The 20,268-nt window shown below is 48.1% G+C and overlaps 1 protein-coding gene and 1 non-coding gene across 2 annotated transcripts; both read left to right on the top strand.

Annotated features, from left to right (window-relative positions):
* The first annotated feature begins 2,554 nt into the window (after nt 1-2,554).
* On the top strand, nt 2,555-2,684 carry LOC118702463. Its single transcript, XR_004982732.1, has one exon. It is a non-coding gene; the product is annotated as a small nucleolar RNA SNORA24 (small nucleolar RNA).
* Nucleotides 2,685-9,324: 6,640 nt separating this feature from the next.
* Nucleotides 9,325-20,035, top strand: LOC118702310 (cytochrome P450 2S1). Its single transcript, XM_036408155.2, has 9 exons — nt 9,325-9,643; nt 10,796-10,961; nt 12,806-12,955; nt 13,330-13,490; nt 13,636-13,815; nt 15,883-16,024; nt 16,800-16,987; nt 19,226-19,367; nt 19,450-20,035. Exons 1-9 carry the CDS (start codon nt 9,467-9,469, stop codon nt 19,629-19,631), a joined length of 1,488 nt encoding a protein of 495 aa, XP_036264048.1. The 5' UTR covers nt 9,325-9,466; the 3' UTR covers nt 19,632-20,035.
* Nucleotides 20,036-20,268: the final 233 nt, after the last annotated feature.

Here is a 20,268-nt window from a genome sequence, read left to right as displayed (position 1 = left end):
TTCCTTCCCCCGGCTGCCGGCACTGGTTTTCCTCCAGCATCTGGGACCCAGGCAATGTACATTATTTCTTTTTAAAAATATTTTTATTGATTTCAGAGAGGAAGGAAGAGGGAGATAGAAACATCAATGATGAGAATCATTGATTGGCTGTCTTCTGCAATGTCCCCTACTGGGGATCAAGCCTAAAACCAGGCATGTGCCCTGACCAGGAATCAAACCATGGTCTTATGCAACAGGCCTTCCTTCCCCTGGCTGCCAGCACTGGTTTTCCTCCAGCATCCAAGACCCAGGCCTTCGCTCTGGCTGCCACCTTCAGTCTTCTCCACTCCAGCCAGAGTGCTGCTCCTGTAGCTCCCTCCACCCTTACACTCCCCTACAAAGCACACATCCCACCTGCCTGGCTGCTCTGTGCCTGTGTATGTAAATCAACCTGCCATCTTTGTTGGGTTAATCTGCATACTAACTTCTGATTGGCTGATGGGCATCATGGATGTACAGTTAATTTGCCTATTTCTCTTTTACTAGTGTACACTAGAGGCCTGGTGCACAAAATGAGCTCATAGATCAATGTTCAACCACTGAGCCCCACTCTGCAAGGGGAAAACGATTCCATCTTCAAACAACCTTCCAGAATAAATTAAGGTCAAGAACTGAGGTTTCACTGTAATTTCCAGTCAAGATAAGCTTTCCATTCATTCAGCTTAAGTTTAGTGCCAACATTTTCTAATTTTGCATGCAAAACTTAAATTAGGCACCCAAAGAAAACTGTATATTGCCCATCTTGAATTGACATATTCTTCAATATTTTTATAGGTTTTAGAGAGAGGAAGGGAGAGGGATAGATAAAAACATCATTGAGAGAGAAACATTGATGAGCTGCCTCCTGCACACCCCCTACTGGGGATAGAGCCTGCAACCCAGGCATGTGCCCTGACTGGGAATCAAACCCGGGACCTCTTGGTTTATGAGATGATATTTAACCACTTTGTCATACTGGCCAGTGCAAGATTGATATCATTTTTAAATCTTCCCATTACTGTAAAGTTCATGCAAGTAAAGGCTTCCTACTTATTGTGTATCTCCAGGAGTATTAATAGAGGCTGGGAAGTGGGAGTTTCAGGCCTTGACGGCAGGATTTCCCATGTTAATTTTAATTTTATTTTTGGATCTGTAGAGTCTGAACAAATTTCTAGGAATATTGTGTAGTGGGTCAAAGTATGCTACCCTGTTTCCCCGAAAATAAGACAGTATCTTATATTAATTTTTGCTCCCAAAGATGAGCTAGGTCTTATTTTCAGGGGATGTCTTATTTTTCCATAAAGAAGAATATGGTACACATTTATTGTTAAATGAAAATAAAGAAAATTTATTACCTGTATACAGTATGGTAGTACAGTAGTCAACACAAACCAGACAAACTGTGAATCCTACAGTATCAAGAATTTACTCATTTATTCAATGACAATCATGTCATCATCTTCTGGAACATCATCATAACAATCCAATTCCTAAATTTCCTGGTGAATTTCTTATGACTCCATTTCTTTCAGAATCAGTGGACCAAATCTCTCATATTTAGCCTAAGGGGGGCCTTATTTTCAGGGGGATGCTTTATATTTCACTCAGAAGGAAACCTGTAAGTAGGTCTTATTTTCAGAGGATTTCTTATTTGGGGGGAAATACGGTATTATGGGTTGTGCTCCACAAGGCTCTCACCTCCTGAGAAGCATCAACTCTCTTATGTGTTTCATATTTTCTCTCTGTCAGTCTAATACAGCCATGAGGACTCAGAGTACTAGGTGACCAACCTTTATATGCACATCCCTGGATGAGTCAATTGCTAAATACAGTTGAATTGGAATTCCCCATGAGGCTCCTGCACGTCATAGGGGATGCCCCCTCACAGCTCCACAAAGATTCCTAGTCACCTAAGAATACCCAAGATGAGCTGGAGGGGGGAACTGCCCCTTCAGAGCCGAACAATTTCGGGCTCTCATTTATTCAGCAAAAGGTGTTTTGCCTCCAAGGCCAAAACTTCCCACCCCCCCAAAACACCTTTATCCCCCATTAATACTCCTAAAGATATATAATAAGTAGAAAGCTTTTACTTGTAAGTACTTCACAGAAATGGAAAGATTTGATTAAAAATTATATCGACTTAAAATGGCCAAAGTGCAGTTTTGAGTGCTTAAATTAATTTTTGCATACGAAATTTAGAAAATTCTGGCTCTAAAATTAAACTGGATGAATGGGAAGCATATATTGATTTGGAAATTAGAATCTTTTAGGAGGAGCACAGATAAAATCTTTTTTTAAAGTTAATAAGGTACTTTAGAAATCATCTCTGAACTAAAAAAAAAAAAAGGCTTCTGAAGCTGATAAATGCCAACTCTCTATTTTTCCCCTTTTAATAGTATAGCTCTTCCACTATATTTGCTCTCTGAGCTTTCTTGTCTGAATTTGCCCTCCTTCCCCTCTATGTCCTCTATATCTCCTCCATTAGCACTCCCTATTGGCCCAGGGGAAATAAGGATGGAAAGTAAGACAAGGATATCGCCATGTGTCTTTGAGACCTGTCACTGTGGCAGTCTCCCTTCCTAGCCATGGAAGAGCATTTTCTCGTTTATTGGCAAAGCTGTCACCATTTAACTGGTATCATATTCTGACTTGCACAAGTAACATTATTCACTTTTAAAACCCTGGAGGGTGCCTGGGTTATTGCACAAAGATCTGTTTTTCAAATGTTTCTGCGAAGTTGAACTAAATGTTGCAGTGGGTGATGGAAAATATAAGGGATCAAGAAATCCAGTGACACGAGTGAAGTCTCCTATAGCTTCCTGTAGTGCACAGGACAAATGTGATTTCAAGTCAACAGATCCAGGATTGAGTGGGAAATGATGTGATTAGAGCAAAATAATGTTCTGGAAATTATAAAGGAAGTATTTTCAGTAGAGGCCTGAATGTTTTTTAAGTAGCAAATAAGTGAGTGCTTGTTATCTATATTAATAATAGCCTAGCTGGTCATCATGCCCTAATGTTATCACAAGATTTCTAGGGATATTGTGTAGTGGCCCTGTCACAGATGGCCACAGACACAGGGGAGGCGGGGCCTGGTGGAGGAGGCAGGGGAGGGCAGTCGGGGGCTATCAGGCTAGTAGGGGAGGGCAGCTGGGGGCCATCAGGTGACAGGGGAGCAGTTAGGCATCAATCAGGCCAGCAGGGAAGCAGTTAAGGGGCCATCAGGTAGGCAGGCAAGCTAGCAGAGGGGGATGTCCCAGATTGGAGAGGGTGTAAACAGGGCTGAGGGACACCTCCTCTCTGAGTACAAATTTTGTGCACTGGGCCTCTAGTAATTAAATACAATGTTTGGTTCATCTGGGAAAGAAAAAAAAAGATAATCCAGCAATTCTGGCAGTTCTCTTCAGGGAAAAGCCTATCTCAGGCAGAGGGCTAACAGTTATTGTATATGTTCCTTGGACTAGAGCAGGAGTAATAAATTTATTTATTTATTTATTTATTTATTTATTTATTTATTTTTGTCTTAATCAATCTTTATTGTTCATATTATTACATAGGTTCCTCATTTAGGAGTAAGAAATTTAACTAAAGGTTTCCCTGACCCCAATGGGTTTGCAAAGGAATGTGCTTTAACTGTTAGAACATATGACACCAGCTATTCTGACCTATTCCAATTAATATGCCTTCTGGTTTCTGAGATCAATGAAACAGAAGAGCTGAGTAAGATTTGCTGGCATACTCCTGTAGAGGATTTTTTTAAATTAAATGTATTGGAGTGACACTGGTCAACATGAACAAATAGGTTTCAGGTATGGGTTTCTCTGTTACAAGGTCTGTATATTGTACCATGTGCCCACCACCCAAAGTCAAATCTTCTCCTGTCACCTTCTCCTCTCACTCCCTTCCCTCTGGCAATTACCACACTGCTGTTTGTGTTCACGAGTTTCAGTTTTATATCCCACATATGAGTGAAAGCATGTGGTTCTTAGCTTTTTCTGACTGACTTATTTCACTTAGCATGCTGTTCTCAAGATCCATCCATGTTGCAAAACTCCTCAAGGATGAGAAGCTGCCAATATCAGATGGATACAGCTATCCTCAGATATCATCCAGGCCTGTGTACCAATTGGGAAATAATGAGTTTAAAGGAACTTCTATAAGAGGAAAATAATATTGAAATTGAACATTGGTTGCAGGACATTCCAATGCAACTTTGGACCTGGCAACTTGATATTGGTGAGATCAAGTCAGCCACTCCTGTTAAAATAACTATTGAGCCTGGCAAGTGTGGCTCAATGTTTGAGCATCCATCCATGCACCAAGAGGTCACTGTTCAATTCCTGGTCAAGGCACGTGCCCTGGTTACAGGCTTGATTCCAAGGAGTGGTGTGCAGAGGCAGCCGAGCAGTGTTTCTGTCTCTCTCCCATTCTCTCTTTCTAAAAAATCAATAAAAACATATTTTTAAAAAACATGACTATTGATAATATTTGCCTCTACCTAATATGCATCAATTATCTTTTAAGACCTAATGAGACTTATAATTTTATGTACAAGACCCTGAAATTCTCCTATTCTTCCAGTAAATAAAGCAAATGGGAAATGATGGAGATTTGTATAGGATCTCAGAGCTATAAATAAGATGGTTATTCCCAGACATCCTGTGCTTCCAAATCCACATACATTCCTGATTATCAGCCATTCCTCTGGACTGCCAATATTTTTTAGTAATAGATTTATGTAGTGTCTTTTTTCAGTATTCCAGTAGAAAAAAGACAACAGTATCTTTTTGTCTTCACCTGGGAAGATCGTATGTCTACTTGGACAGCAATGCCCCAGGGATATACAAAAGTCCCACCTATTTCTCCCAGATATTAAAAGCTGAAATTATGTTAAATTCCCTTGATATTCCACTCTAATCCATTATGTGGATGATTAACTTTTATGCTCTAGAACATTTCTAGACTCCCAAAAGGACACAATATAGTTATTACAACAGGATATAAGGTCTCAAAGGATAAGCTTCAAATTTTCTTATCTCAACTACAATACATTTAGACATGTCATATCTAAAGATTGGCTACTGATTAACTTTGAAAGACTCAGAGGAATCTTATCTTTCCCTCTCCCAAAAATGAAAGCAGCTTAGAGGATTCTGGGGTTTGACCTGGTATTGTCCAAATTAGGTTCCAAGTTTTCGTTAATAGCCCAGCCTCAATATGCCTTATTAAAGTCAGATATGCTCAATTAATATTTGACAAAGGAGGCAAGAGCATACAGTGGAGTAAAGATGGTCTCTTCAATAAATGGTGTTGGGGAAATTGAATAGATATAAGCAGAAAAGTGAAACTAGACCACAAACTTACACCATGCACAAGAATATACTCAAAAGGGATAAAAGACTTTAATGTAAGTCAGAAAAACACAAAAATTCTAGAAGAAACCATAGGCAGCAAAACCTCCGATATCTCACATAGCAGTACCTAGGGCAAGAGAAACAAAGAAAGAAATAAACAAATGGGACTACATCAAACTAAAAAGCTTCTGCACAGCAAAAGAAACCAGCATCAAAATGAACAGGGAACCAACTATATGAGGAAACACATTTGCCACTGATACATCTGATTAGGATTTAATTTCCAAAATACATAAAGTACTCATACAAGTCAACAAAAGGAAGACAAACAATCCAATTAAAACATTGGCAGAGGAACTGAATAGACACTTCTCCAAAGAGGACATACGAATGGCAAGAGAGATATAGAAAAATGATCAACATTACTAATCACCAGAGAGATGCAAACTGAAATGACAATGAGGTACCAGCTCACCTGCCAGAATGACTACCATCATTAAATCAACAAACAACCAGTGCTGGTGCTGGTGAGGACATGGAACAAAGGGAACCCAAGTATACTGCTGGTGGGAATACAGACTAGAGCAGTCACTATGGAAAACAGTGTGGGGTTTCCTCAAAAAATTAAAAATGGAACTGCCTCCTGGCTGGTATGGCTCAGTGGTTGAGCATCAACCTATGAATCAAGAGGTCATGGTTCAGTTCCCTGTTGGAGCACATGCCCAGGTTGCAGGCTCAATCCCCAGTATGAGGTGTGCAGGAGGCAGCTGATCAATGATTCTCTCTTATCATTGATGTTTCTCTCTCTCCCTCTCCCTTCCTCTCTGAAATAAATAAAAACTTAATTAATTAATTAATTAGCTTTAAATTTTTTTAATGGAACTGCCTTTTGATCCAGTGATCCCACTTCTGGGAATATATCCTAAGAAACCCAAAATACCAACCAGTAAGAATTTATGCAACCCTATGTTCATAGTAGATTATTTACAATAGCCAAGATCTGGAAACAGCCCTAAGTGCCCATTAGTAGATGAGTAGATAAAAAAAAAAAAAAAAAAAAAAAGCTGTGGTACATTTATACAATGGAATACTATGCAACAATAAAAAAGAAGGACCTCTTATCCTTTGAGATAGCATGGAGGGACCTGGAGAGCATCATGCTAAGAGAAATAAGTCAGTCAGAGAAAGACAAGTATCTCATGATCTCACTCATATATGGAATCTAATGAACAAAATAAACTGATGAATAAAATGTAACCAGAGGCATGAAAACATGAAACAGACAGATGAATCTCTGGGGAAGGGGGCAAGGAGGAGGGAAGGGATTAACCAAATAACTTATATGCATGTATGCATTGTCCATGGACAGACAAACGGTGGTGAAGGGTTGCGGTGGGTTGGGAGCCAGGTGAAGGGGTTCAATAGGGGGGAAAGAGGGACATCTGTTAATAGTCTCAACAATAAAATTTCAAACATACACACACACACACACACACACACACATACACATTAAGTCAAATAAAACTGATCCAATTCACCCTAGCTCAGCAGATAGAGCACTGGCCTTCAGACTGAAGGGTTCCGGGTTCAATTCCAGTCAAGGGCACATGCCCAGGTTGCAGGCTCGATCCCCAGTGTGGGGTGTGTGGGAGGCAGCTAGTCAATGATTCTTTCTCATCATTGATTCATAGATGTTTCTCTCTCTCTCTCTCTCTCTCTCTCTCTCTCTCTCTCTCTCTCTCTCTCTCTCTCTCTCTCTCTCTCCCCTCTCTCCTTTCCTCTCTGAAATCAATAATATATATATATATATATATATATATATATATATATATATATATATATATATATTTTAAGTCTGATACAGCCGAAACTGGTTTGGCTCAGTGGATAGAGCGCTGGCCTGAAGACTGAAAGGTCCCAGGTTCGATTCCGGTCAGGGTCATGTACCTTGGTTGTGGGCACATCCCCAGTAGGGAGTGTGCAAGAGGCAGCTGATCGATGTCTCTCTCTCATCGATGTTTCTAACTCTCTATCCCTCTCTCTTCCTCTCTGTAAAAAATCAGTTTGTTCAGCTATCTATCTCAGTTTCCCTATTTACTTGCCCTGGCTTACTGGCCTCTCTCAACCTTACTGACCTCATCTCCTACATTCAATCTTTGACGAATCAAATATTATTGAACACCTCTTGTGTGTCAGGCACTGCTCTAGACCCTAGGGGTACAGCTTTGAACCAAACAACATGGACCAGCATTGTAACCATCTTCTTCAACAAGCCCATCCCCCGGCAGGCCTTTGCATTACCTGAAATTATCTTTTTCCCCAATTGATTTTTTAGAGAGAGTGAAAGGTAGGGAATGAGGAGAGACAGAGAGAGAAACATCAATGTGAGAGAGACACATCGGTTGGTTGCCTTCCCAAAACACCCTGGCCTGGACAGGGATCAATCCCGCAACCCAGGTATGTGCTTTTGATGGGGAATTGAACCCTTGGGTTCCAGGGCTGACACTCTAACCACTGAACACACCAGCCATGGTCAGGACCATCTTAATTTATAACTTCATTTGCTTGTGGATAAGAGTTCAGGGAGGAGGCGGGGCCCATGTCTCTGTTGCTCAGAGCTGCATCCCTAGGTCTAAAAGAAAGTCTTGTTTGTAGTTAGACCTCAATAACAATTAGTTGAAAGGATATTAGCTAACATGCCTTTAACACTTGTTCTATATTCACCTGGCCCTGTTTTAAACTGTGGACACGCGTACACCTACTTAATCTTGAAAACGATCCCTATTTTACAAGACTTAACAAAGGGACAGAGAAGCTAGGCTGTGAACTATCAATATAAGAAGCATTCAAACCTGTAGAGAATTTCTGTGAGTTTATTTGAGCCAAACTGTCAACAATTGCTGGGAAGCAAAAACTCCACGGATTGAGATAATGCTCCAGAGAATGGCAGTTTCGCATTACAGTCATTACATAAAATCATTACATAAAATATATACATTACAGTCAAAAGAGAAGACGTAAGTGGGTTACAGGAAATTCATTCGTGATTAAAGAGGTGGGAGAAAGCAAAGCGGGAAACCTCTGGGGTTGGATAAAAAGTAAAATGACAGACACATACTTTCTTTTGCACAGGTGGTAGAGGATTATTAACAGTCAACAATGAACAGATCAGTGAGAGGATTTATGGTCTCCAGAAAAGGGGCATCACCCTGACATTCCAAAGGTGTGCTCTCCCAGGTGCCAAAGATAAGACAGGCTTAGTTAAGGACAAGTTTCACTTTTGTCAGGAAAGAGTCTAGCCTAAGACGTGACTATCAACTGCTTTTAGTTAAAAAGTTTTCATTTCAAACCATCCTCTGTGTTCCTGTAGGTCCCTGAGTTTGCAAGGCCACCCCGGGGTTTGTCAGGTGAGCATGTGACCCCTTTTTTGTCCACAGAACTCAGGTAACCTGGCTTCAGACTTGATGGCCCTAACCACGATACATATCGCTCAATAAAGGAATGATTCAGCCGATCATTCAGACTGACCTGGGTTCAAATCCCAGCTCTGCCGCTTGTTAGCTGTGTGGCCTAGGATTTACCTGTCGGAACCTCACATTTCTTATTGTGAGAGGTCAGGCCCCTCTTCCCAGCTCCCGGGGGAGATGTCCGGTGCGGAGGAAACAGGCTCAAAGACCCCACGCGGGCGGGCACAGGCGAACCCGAAGGGAGCTGCCCTGGCGGCTCGAGCGCCCGGGAGCTGAACCCTGATAACAATGGGAAGGGAGGTGGGACCTGGGGATGGCAATGGCGAGGGGGGTGCGGGGGAGAACGCAGGGGGCGGGGGTGATCACCGCCAGGCTCCGGGTGTGGCCTCCTAGAGGCTGCTGCCAAGTCCCGGGTTTCCAGGTTCCCACAGTCTGTCCACGCCCCACAGAGGCCCCAGGCGCTGTGAGACTGGAGGGAGTGTGTCCCTGACCCTGGGCGGGGAGAGAATCCCACCGGTAGGCAGGGTGGGGAGCTCGCGGCCCCGCCTCCCCCACCTGACTTAGTTGGAAGGGAGCTGCCCTCGGCGGGGAGCGTCCGGGAGCTGGGGACGGAGCCAACCTGCGGAGATGGAGGCGGCCGGCACCTGGGCGCTGCTGCTGCTGCTCCTGCTGCTCCTGCTGCTGCCGCTGGCGCTGTCCGCGACCCGCACCCGAGGCCGCCTGCCCCCCGGGCCCGCGCCGCTGCCGCTGCTGGGCAACCTCCTGCAGCTCCGGCCCGGGGCGCTGTACTCGGGGCTCCTGCGGGTGAGGAGCGGCGGGGTGCCCTGGTTGGAGGGGTTGGGGGACGGGCAGGGGTGCCGGTCCAGGACAGGGAGGGGGGCTGCGAGGAGAGAAACGAGAGTGGCGGGCAGAGAGGTTTCGGGGTCCCAGGGAGGAGACAAGCACGGGTCCCAGACAGAGGGGCCGCGATCCTTGGGGTGGGGCGGGGGCAGAGACCCAGGGCCGGGCGTTGCCTGGGGAGAGAAGGGACAGCACTGTGGAAGGGGGGTGAGGCGAGGAGCAGGGAAGCGGGATTCAGGAGCAGGGGTCCCAGGGCAAAGGAACCTTCAGAACCCTGGGGCGGAGGCAGCGGGCAGGGGAGCCGGGAGCCAGGAGAGGCGCTGACAGCGGGATGGTATTGGGTTTGTCCCGGGAGAGGAAATGCTGGGGAGAGGCCGGTGCGCTCTCTCTCCTAAGGACGAGCCGAGAAGAGGAAGGGGTCCCTGGGGGGAGGGGGGAAAGTGGAGGCCGGGGCTGGAGGGTTCCAGGAACCTGCCTGCGGAGCACAGAGGGGTGGAGGTGAGGGGCAGGTGGAGCTGCGAGCTCCTGGGACAGGGGAGGGTGGGAGAGCGAGAAAGACCGTGAGGCAGTCCCAACCTTTGGGATGAGGAGTGGGTGGAAGAAGCCAGAGGCTCCCCATGCCACAGGAATGGGGGTTGGAGGGGTGTCCTGGGGCGGGGATGGTAGATGCCCAGCAGTATGTGCTTCAGAATCTGAGGATTTAGCAGTGACAGAAAGGGTGGCTTGCATTGTGGGTGCGGAGAGTTGGGAGGCCAGAACCGCAGCTGCCCATCTCTGCTGCCTCACGCCTGAACTGGGAGGGCAGGGGAGGGTTCTGGGTTGCCCCAGGTCTAAGGTGACCAGACCTCCCGCTTTTGGCGGGACTGTCCCGATTTTTTGAGGACAGTCTCGCCAAGAGCCGGAGTTCTGGTCACCTTATCCAAGTCAGAAGTTAGATTTTTCAGGAGGTGATATATAGCATAGCTGCTAGCCAGGGCTGGGGAGAGAGTTTGTAGACCTGGGTGGGTGGGGGTGGGGAGGGGTAGTTTCTAGCAGGTGGCCCATCCAGCGACAGGGGCCATGATGGAGACTTGGAGACTGGAAAAGGCATCACCCCGTTTCTCTCTCTGAACCCAGCTGAGTAAGAAGTACGGGCCGGTGTTCACCGTGCACCTGGGGCCCTGGCGGCGTGTGGTGGTCCTGGTTGGGCACGAGGCTGTGCAGGAGGCCCTGGGAGGCCAGGCCGAGGAGTTCAGTGGGCGGGGAATGTTGGCAACACTGGACCCCACCTTCGACGGCCACGGTGAGTCACGAGGGGAGCCTGCTTCCGCATGCACGTGACCTTCCTGCAGGGCACAGTGCCTCGGTTTCCTCCTCCATAAAATGGAACGATAACAGTGCCTGGACATGGAGATGCAGTGAGGATTGAATGAGGACTGGGCTTTGCACCAAGCAAGCACTTGGTAGTCCCCAGGGTGTGGTAGGGTTATCTCTGGTCCAGGTGAAACCCCCAGGGCAGGGAGGGAGGGGCAAACTTTCTAGGCACTGGGCCTTAACTGATGTGTAAACACCTAATGTAGAAACTATTATCTGTGCTAAGACTGAGTCCCGCCCAGCAGTGACTAAACTGCCCAGTTTGGCTTCCTCACAGAGATTTACCTGGGGGGTAGTCAGACTTGTCACCAGAAAGTGACAGTCTGGAGAGATCAGGAATGAGGGAGGGGCTGGCAGAGGGGTCAGGGCGAGGATGGGGGAAGCCCTGGGACTCTAGGAATAGGACGAGGCTCTTGACCCAGCCTGCTTGCTGGGGGTGTCTTCCGGAAAGGTGGGGAATCTGAGCGGAGACTCACAGGATGAGTGAGAAAGGTGTTCCTGGTGGAGACCAGCATGGGCGTGAGAAGTGTACACCCATTCAGCTGACAGGTTTTCATTATGCCTGGTCCTGCGCTGGGTGCTGGGGATACAGAAGTAACTGAGAAAGATGCGGTGTCCCCTTTACAGTGTGGGGGGAGAATGGGGAGAATGGGAGAAATCTGGGAAGGCTTCTCAGAGGAGATGACATTTGAGTTGAGACATGAAGAATAAATGGAGTTAGTTCAGGGAGGGTGGAGAGCTGAGTGATCCAGGCAGGGGAACAGGCATAGAGGGGGAATCCTGACACCTCTGAGGAAATGAGAAGGCAGTGCGACTGTAGTGGGATGAGTAATGAAGCTGAAGTTAGCTTCATGACTCAGGTCGTGCAGGGCCTGAGTCCTGCACGGCGTTCGGGCTTTGGATTTTCTGGAGGGGCGATAGATAGTAAGCAGGGAAAGGGTGCAGGGTTAGAAAGGTCCCTGGTTGCTATGTAGGAAACCAGGGAGAGGGCTGGGCTGGATCATGGCTGGGCCTTGGTGTTGGAATGGGGGTTGGAAGTAGGGGAGGAGTCCATGGCTCCAAACAGGGATAGGGGTGGTGAGGCTAAGAACAGGGGGGAGGAGAGGTGCTGAGGCCAGCTGGGGACACAGTGAAGGGGTGGTGGGTAGGGAACACTTGGGAGGAGACATCCTAGAGGCAATACAGGCCAGAATTCTATAAGCGGGAACACTGAGCTCAGAGTGGGGACAGGTCTATCCAGGGCAGGTCTCTGAGATGAGGGAGGAAAGCTGCCACTGCATCCTCTTCACACACACACACACACACACACACACACACACACACACCCCGGTTCAACCTCCAGACAACGTGGGGCAGGGACCACACAGTACTCCCTAAACATTAGTGGAAGGAAGGATGAAGAGCAAGGAAGAATAAAGGTATGGGTGGGTACAAAGAGTAGTAAAAAGATGAAGGAAGAAGAAAGGAAGGAAGGAAGGAAGGAAGGAAGGAAGGAAGGAAGGAAGGAAGGAAGGAAGGAGTCTTCACTGACCTGGTTGATCACAGAATAGGAGCCTGGATGATCCCAGTTACCAACTTTTCAGGAAAATGTCACCCATGCCCCAAGGACAGGTATTTGTTAAGCACCTACTTAGTCCTTATCTCCGGACTTGGTAGATGTAGACTCAGGACAGGCCCGAAGAACCCCCTCTGGGCACTTCACTGGGAGGAAGGGGTAGTCCTGGGGAATGGAGAGAGGGGCCGGTCCCTCCTTGAGTCTAGCCTTCCGTGCAGGGCTTTTCTTCTCCAATGGGGAGCGGTGGAGGCAGCTGAGGAGATTTACCCTGCTCACTCTGCGGGACCTGGGCATGGGGAGGCGAGAAGGCGAGGAGCTGATCCAGACCGAGGCCCAGTGTCTGGTGGAGGCCTTCCAGGGAACAGCAGGTGAGCAGGGCAGAGGCAGCCCAGGGTCCCCGGGGTCCTGAGTGAGTGTGGGGAGGACCCTCCCATGATGGCTGGGCTGGGGTTCTATGCACCTCCACCTCTAGCTCCTCCTTTACTCTGTTTCTGTCTGGCCGTCTCCCTGACAAGAGTCTCTGTGCCCCTGGTATCGTCACAGCACTTTTCTGCCTCGTCTCTCTCCTTGCCTGTCTATCTGTGTCCCTATTTGTCTCTTTCTCTCTGTCCTTGTCTGTTTCTCTGACCCTGTCTGTCTGTCTCTGTCTCGATGCCTTTCTCTTGGTGATTGTTTTTGGCCCCCATGGAGTTGGTCCTCTCCGAATCCATCACAACACTCCTCCTTGCCCCCTCCCCACCAGGACAGCCATTTGACCCCTCCCTGCTTCTGGCTCAGGCCACCTCCAACGTTGTCTGCTCCCTCACTGTGGGCCTCCGATTCCCCTACGAGGATAAGGAGTTCCAGGCTGTGGTCCAGGCTGCCGGTGGCATCCTGCTGGGGATCAGCTCCCCTTGGGGCCAGGTAAGCGGTGAGACCCCTCTCCAACCACTTTCCCCAAATGTTCTTGCCTACCTCTTCCAGGTAACCCCCAGAGCACCCATCCACCTGCCCCTCCACCTGGATGCAGGGCCAGGCCCCATGGAAACAGCTGCCCTTCTCCCAACAGGCCTATGAGATGTTCTCCTGGCTCCTGCAGCGCCTCCCAGGCTCCCAAACCCAGCTCCTCAGCCACGTGGGCATCGTGGCCACCTTCGCCATGGAGCAGGTGAAGCAGCACCAGGGGAGCCTGGACCCCGCGGGCCCTCCACGCGATGTTGTGGATGCCTTCCTGCTGAAGATGGCAAAGGTAAGGGGAGGTGGAGGTTTGTAGCCGCTCCTGAATGGGGACGGTGGCCTGGCTGCCTGCCACCCAGGTGTGTCTGTGCGTGTGTGTGCACATCTCCTCTTCCCAGTGCATTGTTCTCTCTGCCTCTCCCCACCGCACGTCATGAGTATCTGAGTCTCCTGCATTTCTCCTTTCTCAGCCCTCCAACCTCACCCCATGCCCAGTGACCTGCCACTAGCAATGGCCACCATTGCTTCACCTCACTCCCCACCCCTGCTCCCCCTACCCACACAGGACACTTCCTGAGACTTAGTTATTTCTTTATGAAAACTTGCATTAGCCCCTTATACTAAAAAGTCTGATTTATTAATTATATAAGAACAATTTATTGTTATGTGAGAAAAGGAGATTTCAGGGGACTCCTGTGGAAATAACTAATTTTGCATTGTACAAACTTTGGAATTATGGGAGCTATCCACCTTGTTCATGGAGAGAGAATTTTTTCTTATCTGTGTGGCCCCAATTCTTTCTTATACCTTTTTAATTAAAAAAATAATTGTAGTAAAGTACACATAACATAAAATTCACCATCTTAACCATTTTTGAGTGTACGCTTCACTAGTGTTAAGTGTGTTTATATTGTTGTGCAACCAAATACTCCTTCCAACTTGCAAAGCTGAAGTGCTATCCTCTCAGCATCGCCCCATTCCCCCGGCCCCAGCTCCTGGCAAGCACCAGTCTATTTTCTGTCTTCATTAACTTGCCTTCTCTGGGTGCCTCGTGTAAGTGAGACCATAACTACTTTATTGCATTTAGCATCATGTCCTCAGGTCCATCTACATTATAGCATATGATGGGATTTCCTTTCTCTTTTTTTAGTATATTTTTATTGATTTCAGAGAGAAAGGCAGAGGGAGAGAGAGATTAGAATCATCAATAATGAGAGAGAATCGCCCTGACCAGTTTGCTCAGTGGATAGAGCATCGGCCTGTGGGTTGAAAGGTCCCAGGTTCGATTCTGGTCAAGGGCATGTACCTTGGTTGTGGGCACATCCCCAGTAGGAGGTGTGCAAGAGTCAGCTGATTAATGTTTCTAACTATTCCTTTCCCTTCATCTCTATAAAAAATCAATAAAAGATATATTTAAAAAAATAATAATGAGAGAATCATCGATTGACTGCCTTTTGCACACCCCACACTGGGAATCAAGCCCACAACCCAGGCATGTGCCCTGACCAGGAATTGAACTGTGAGCTCCTGGTTCATAGGTAGACGCTCCAACACTGAGCCACACTATCTGAGCAAGGGATATAATCTTTTTAAGGCTGAATCCTATTCCATTGTATGGATAGATCACATGTCAAGTATGCATTCATCCAGTGAGGGCATTTGGCTTACTTCCACCTTTTAGTGACTGTGGCTCACAGCACTGTGAATATGAGTGCACAAATAATCTCTTCGAGACCCTGCTTTCAGTCTTTTTTTTTTTTTTAATATATATATATTTTTATTGATTTTATACGGAGAGGAAGGGAGAGAGATAGAGTTAGAAACATCGATGAGAGAGAGTCAGCTGCCTTCTTGCACACCCCCTACTGGGGATATGCGCGCAACCAAGGTACATGCCCTTGACCCGAATCGAACCCGGGACTCTTCAGTCCCCAAGCCGACGCTCTATCCATTGAGCCAAACCGGTCCCGGCGTGCTTTCAGTCTTTTTGGAGATAAGTCCAGAAGTGGAATTGCTGGGTTATTCTATTTGAATTTTCTTTTGAGAAACTGTGATACCATTTTCCAGAGCAGCTGCACCATTTTAAATTCTCACCAATGGCGACTGTGGTTCCCCTTTCCCCACGTCCCACCAGCACTTGTCATTTTCTGTTTGCATGTTTATGTGGTCATTCTCTTTCATTTGTAAAAACATTTCAACCAAACAGAATAATATCAAGAGCCCACATCCTGGCTTTTCCAAACATTTATTTAAACTCCTTGACCAAACTTGAACTTGCTGTGCTACCCCAAGCCCAGCTGCACGGCCCCCGCCACCTGCAGGCTGTGTTCTCTGAGTCCCTCTGCCCGGTTTCTTCCAGGAGGAATGCGATTCAGACACAGAATTCACCGACAAGAACATGCTGATGACCGTCATTTATCTGCTGTTCGCGGGGACGGTGACCATCAGCGCCACGGTCCGCTACATCCTCCTGCTCCTGCTGAAATACCCTCAGGTCCAAGGTAGGAGCCTTTTCTGTCTGCCTACCCTGGTAACAGAAGCGAGAGCTGGAGAGGAAGAATGTTCAGGAGAGTGGGCAGCCTGAGCCAGGGGCTGGAGGTGACCATGAGCCCGGCATGTGGGATGTCCAAGGACCGTGAAGCAGAGGGACTGCTGGTAGTGAGAAATGAGGCAGGAGATGTCTCCGGGGCCTTGTCCCTTAATCCTGGGCAATGGGGATCCATGGAAAGATGTTGAACCGGGGAGGTGGGGCCAATTAGCATTTTTAAAAAATTCTTTGGGCTTGCATGAAGTAGGTGGGAAGCCTGGGTAGGAACCGGAGTGGGAGAGGACAGGGCTGGGTCAAACAGTAGGGAGAAAAGAAGGGGCCCAGTAGGCAGGTGGTAGAGAGAGATGGAGAGCGATACATCCAGGGACAGGCCTAGGGCTCTGGCCAGGGGCCTGGAGGCCCCGGGGGCTACCCCAAGATGGGAACAGAAAGAATGAGAGACTGTCTCAGGGAAGAGACCGAGGCCAGTCTGGGACATCTGAAGTGTGAGGGGCCTGGGACCACCTGTGAGGAGGCACCCAGGACAGGAGTTGGAAAACAAATTGGGGTCCTGAGAGCACAGGCAGGAACTGAAGCTGGGATGGTGAGGAGCAGTATAGAGCTGGTAATATGCTCCAAGGAGCCCTGACTGGGTTGGCTCAGTGGATAGAGCATCGGCCTGCGAACTGAAGGGTCCCAGGTTTGATTCCCTACCCCTCCTCTGACCTCCAGTCCTCTTCTTGCCGCAGAGCGCGTGCACGAGGAACTGACAAGGGAGCTGGGTGCTGGCCGGGCGCCAGGCCTGGGAGACCGAGCTCGCCTCCCGTACACGGACGCGGTTCTGCATGAGGCGCAGCGGCTGCTGGCACTGGTGCCCATGGGGATACCCCGAGCCCTCACGAAGACTACCTGCTTCCGAGGGTACACCTTGCCCCAGGTGGGTCTTCAGTGCAGCCATGCCCAGTAGTATATCTGCCTTAGGCCTAAGTCTTTTGTTATCTGTGTCTCTCTGACTTTTTCTGGATCTTGGTCTTTCTCTTTCTGTATCTTTTCTCTTCTCCTTCTCCTACTCCTCTTCTTTCTCTTTTTCTTCCTCCTCCTCCTTCTCCTCTCTTCCTCCTCCTCCTCCTCCTCCTCCCCCTCCTCCTCTTCATCCTCCTCCTCCTCCCCATCTCAGTTCCTATCCTTTACTAGAGAGCAACTTGGTGCTAACACCACCAGGGGGCGATGTTTCTTCAGAAACCTAAGGCTCCTTCTGACAAACTGCTTCCTTCTTGAGCTTCATTGTAGTAGAATAAATCCTTGGCAGTTGCAATCCAGTCTTTTATCTGGGACCTTGGGCAAATCACTTCCCCCTCTGAGCCTCCACCTATCCCTCTTCTAAATTGGGAAAGGTAATAGTATTAACCAGGATTGCAAGGAGTCTTATGAGGCTATGTCTGTAAAGCACCAATGTGGCCCTCGGTACCTGGGGGGTGGCAGTCTTGTGCATGAGGCAGCAGCAGGGACTATTGTTAACACAGTGACTGTGCAATGACAACCACTACTGATGGTGACAACAGTAATAATGATTGAGGATCTGCTCTGTGCCAGATGTTTAAATTTCAGAGCAATCCTACACCACTAACATGCCCATCTTACAGATGAGAACTGAGGCCTAGCTGGTTTGGCTCAGTGGATAAGAGCATCGGCCTGTGGACTGAAGAGTCCCAGGTTCAATTCTGTCCAAGGGCACATGCCTAGGTTGTGGGCTCGATCCCCCAGTGGGGGGTGTGCAGGAGACAGCAGATCGATGGTTCTCTCTCATCATTGATGTTTCTATGTCTCTATCCTTCTCCTTTACTCTCTAAGATCAATAAAAAAATATATTTTTTAAAAAGGTTAGAAGCCTTGCCAGGCTCATCCAGCCCACAAGTGGTCAGGGAAAGCTATTAACCCAAGCCTATGCTTTAACCACAGCTATCTTCCTTTCTATTGTTTTAATAGCAATAGCATGACCCTGTCTTTTCCTGTAGTCCCCTCATCTCCCCGGCTCAGAATCCATTAGCCAGAGTTCCTAGCAATGGAAGTCCCTCGCTTTCCTCACTCCCTACCTTTCTTCACCTTCCAACACAGTCCTGAGAACATGGCAACTCTGATCTCAGCTCAAGGGGCTGCCACTGTTCCTGAACTTAAGCAGAGGGAGCCGTTGTACACAACCTCACCCACCTACCTTTGCCTTCACCTCCCGAAGACCAGAATGGCAAAGAGCTGAACTCCAGGCCTCCAGAATCACAGCATACCTCAAAGTTTAAAACAATCCTATATTCTTATATAATAAAGGCTAATATGCAAATTGACCCAAGGGTGGAATGACTGGTTATTCAGGGTCAAACACTCAACAGAGAAGCTGCCCCCTAGTGGTCAGTTTGCTTCCACAGGGGGAGTGCTGCTCAGCCAGAAGCTGGGCTCACGGTGGAGAGCTGGTTTAAGCCGGCAGTTGGACATCCCCCAAGGGCTCCCAAACTGAGAAATGGCGCAGGCAGGGCTGAGGAATGCCCAGCCCAAGTGCACAAATCTTATGCACCAGGCCTCTACTTTAAAAATAACAAGCTCTGGCCCTAGCTGGTTTGGCTTAGTGAATAGAGCATTGGTCTATGGACTGAAGGGTCCTTGGTTCGATTCCCAGTCAGGCCACATGCCTGGGTTGCAGGCTCAATCCCCCATAAGGGATGTGCAGGAGGCAGCTGATCAATGATTCTCTCCCATCATTGATGTTTCTATCTCTATCTCCCTCTCCCTTCCTTCTCTGAAATCAATAAAAAATATAAAAATAAATAGATAGATAGAAATAACAAGCTCTTGCTGTGTCAAATATTGCCTTGGGCAAATTGCTTAAGTTCCTTGGGCCTTAAAATGGGGATCATATTAGTAACTGCTTCCTAGGCTTGTTAAAACATAGTGAGTTTATATGTGTGCTTGTGTGTGTGTAAGCGGAAGACATGTACCTATTACATGTGAGGTTATATATATACATAAAATGCTTAATAAACTGCTTGGCCCATAATAAGCTTGTTACATGTGGATGCTATTACGTTTTGTGAACCAGTGTCTGTGACAGTGCAGATTCCTGTGCTCTGCCGCCCAAAACTTGGTGGTGAGAGATATTTGTAGTTCTGTTGTGATTTCCCCCCAGGGCACTGAGGTCTTCCCCCTCCTGGGCTCTGTCCTGCATGACCCCGAAGTCTTCACGCAGCCAGAGGAGTTCAACCCAGGCCGATTTCTGGATGTAGATGGAAGGTTCAAGAGGCAGGAGGCATTCCTGCCCTTCTCCTTAGGTATCTACTGGGCTGGCTTCTGCTCACCTGCTGGCTGGGGTGTGCGAAGGTTAGCCCAGCCCTATCTCCCTCTCTCCTCCAGGGAAGCGCGTCTGCCCTGGGGAGGGCCTGGTGCGAGCGGAGCTGTTCCTTCTCGTCACCGCCATCCTGCAGGCCTTCTCCCTGGAGAGCCCGTGCCCAGTGGGTGCCTTGAGTCTCCAGCCAGCTGTCAGTGGCCTTTTCAACATCCCTCCAACCTTCCAGCTGCAAGTTCGGCCCCGCTGACCTCCATCCCACTCCATCGTGTGGAACAAATGAAGGAGAGGGCATTGGGAGGTAGCAGTCTCGACCTTGGGCCTGGACAAGGCCATGTCCAGAGCCATATCTATACCACGGGAAATCACACTCACACACCTGTAGTTGCTTTTGAGAGTTAGTCACACAGATAGTCGTCCACAGGGCCACACTCACTGAACCACACACCCATACACAACCACAAGGCGACTCAGCCACACAAGCTTTCTATAGACATAAACCCAGTCTTTCTGGAGTCATAACCACATGCCCAGATAACCCACCAACGTGCATACAACGTAAGTCCCCTGGGCTCACAACCCATGTGTGGGAGTTCAGCTGCCACTGTATTCTCGGCCCACAGGCCCTCTTCACTAAGCACACTTAACAGTACCCCAGAGGCAGGGAGCATGCCCCTTCCTGGGTCATGTCACCTCGCAGAAAGACTGTCCTCAGCCCTCGGGTCCACACCTTATACAGGAATGTAACTCACCAGCTACGTGCTCCCAGCCACTGGACCACACAGCCAGCGCTCATCTGGCCTCGTCCTGACTCCTGTTGAGACAGTCACCCCCTGGCCTTTGCACTTTCAGCCTTAAAGGACCCTTTCTAAGCACCCTGGTCCCCA

The sequence above is a fragment of the Pipistrellus kuhlii genome, unplaced genomic scaffold (genome assembly GCF_014108245.1).
Source record: "Pipistrellus kuhlii isolate mPipKuh1 unplaced genomic scaffold, mPipKuh1.p scaffold_m20_p_38, whole genome shotgun sequence".
NCBI classification, from domain to species: domain Eukaryota; kingdom Metazoa; phylum Chordata; class Mammalia; order Chiroptera; family Vespertilionidae; genus Pipistrellus; species Pipistrellus kuhlii.
Note: the sequence above shows the minus strand (reverse complement) of the source record. Positions and strands in the feature narration are given on the sequence as shown.

Coding starts and splice junctions, on each gene's coding strand:
- LOC118702310 (XM_036408155.2), top strand. CDS start 9,467: ATGGAGGCGGCCGGCACCTGGGCGCTGCTGCTGCTGCTCCTGCTGCTC. Junction 10,962..12,805: donor CCCCACCTTCGACGGCCACG/GTGAGTCACGAG, acceptor CCTTCCGTGCAG/GGCTTTTCTTCTCCAATGGG. Junction 16,025..16,799: donor GAAATACCCTCAGGTCCAAG/GTAGGAGCCTTT, acceptor TTCTTGCCGCAG/AGCGCGTGCACGAGGAACTG.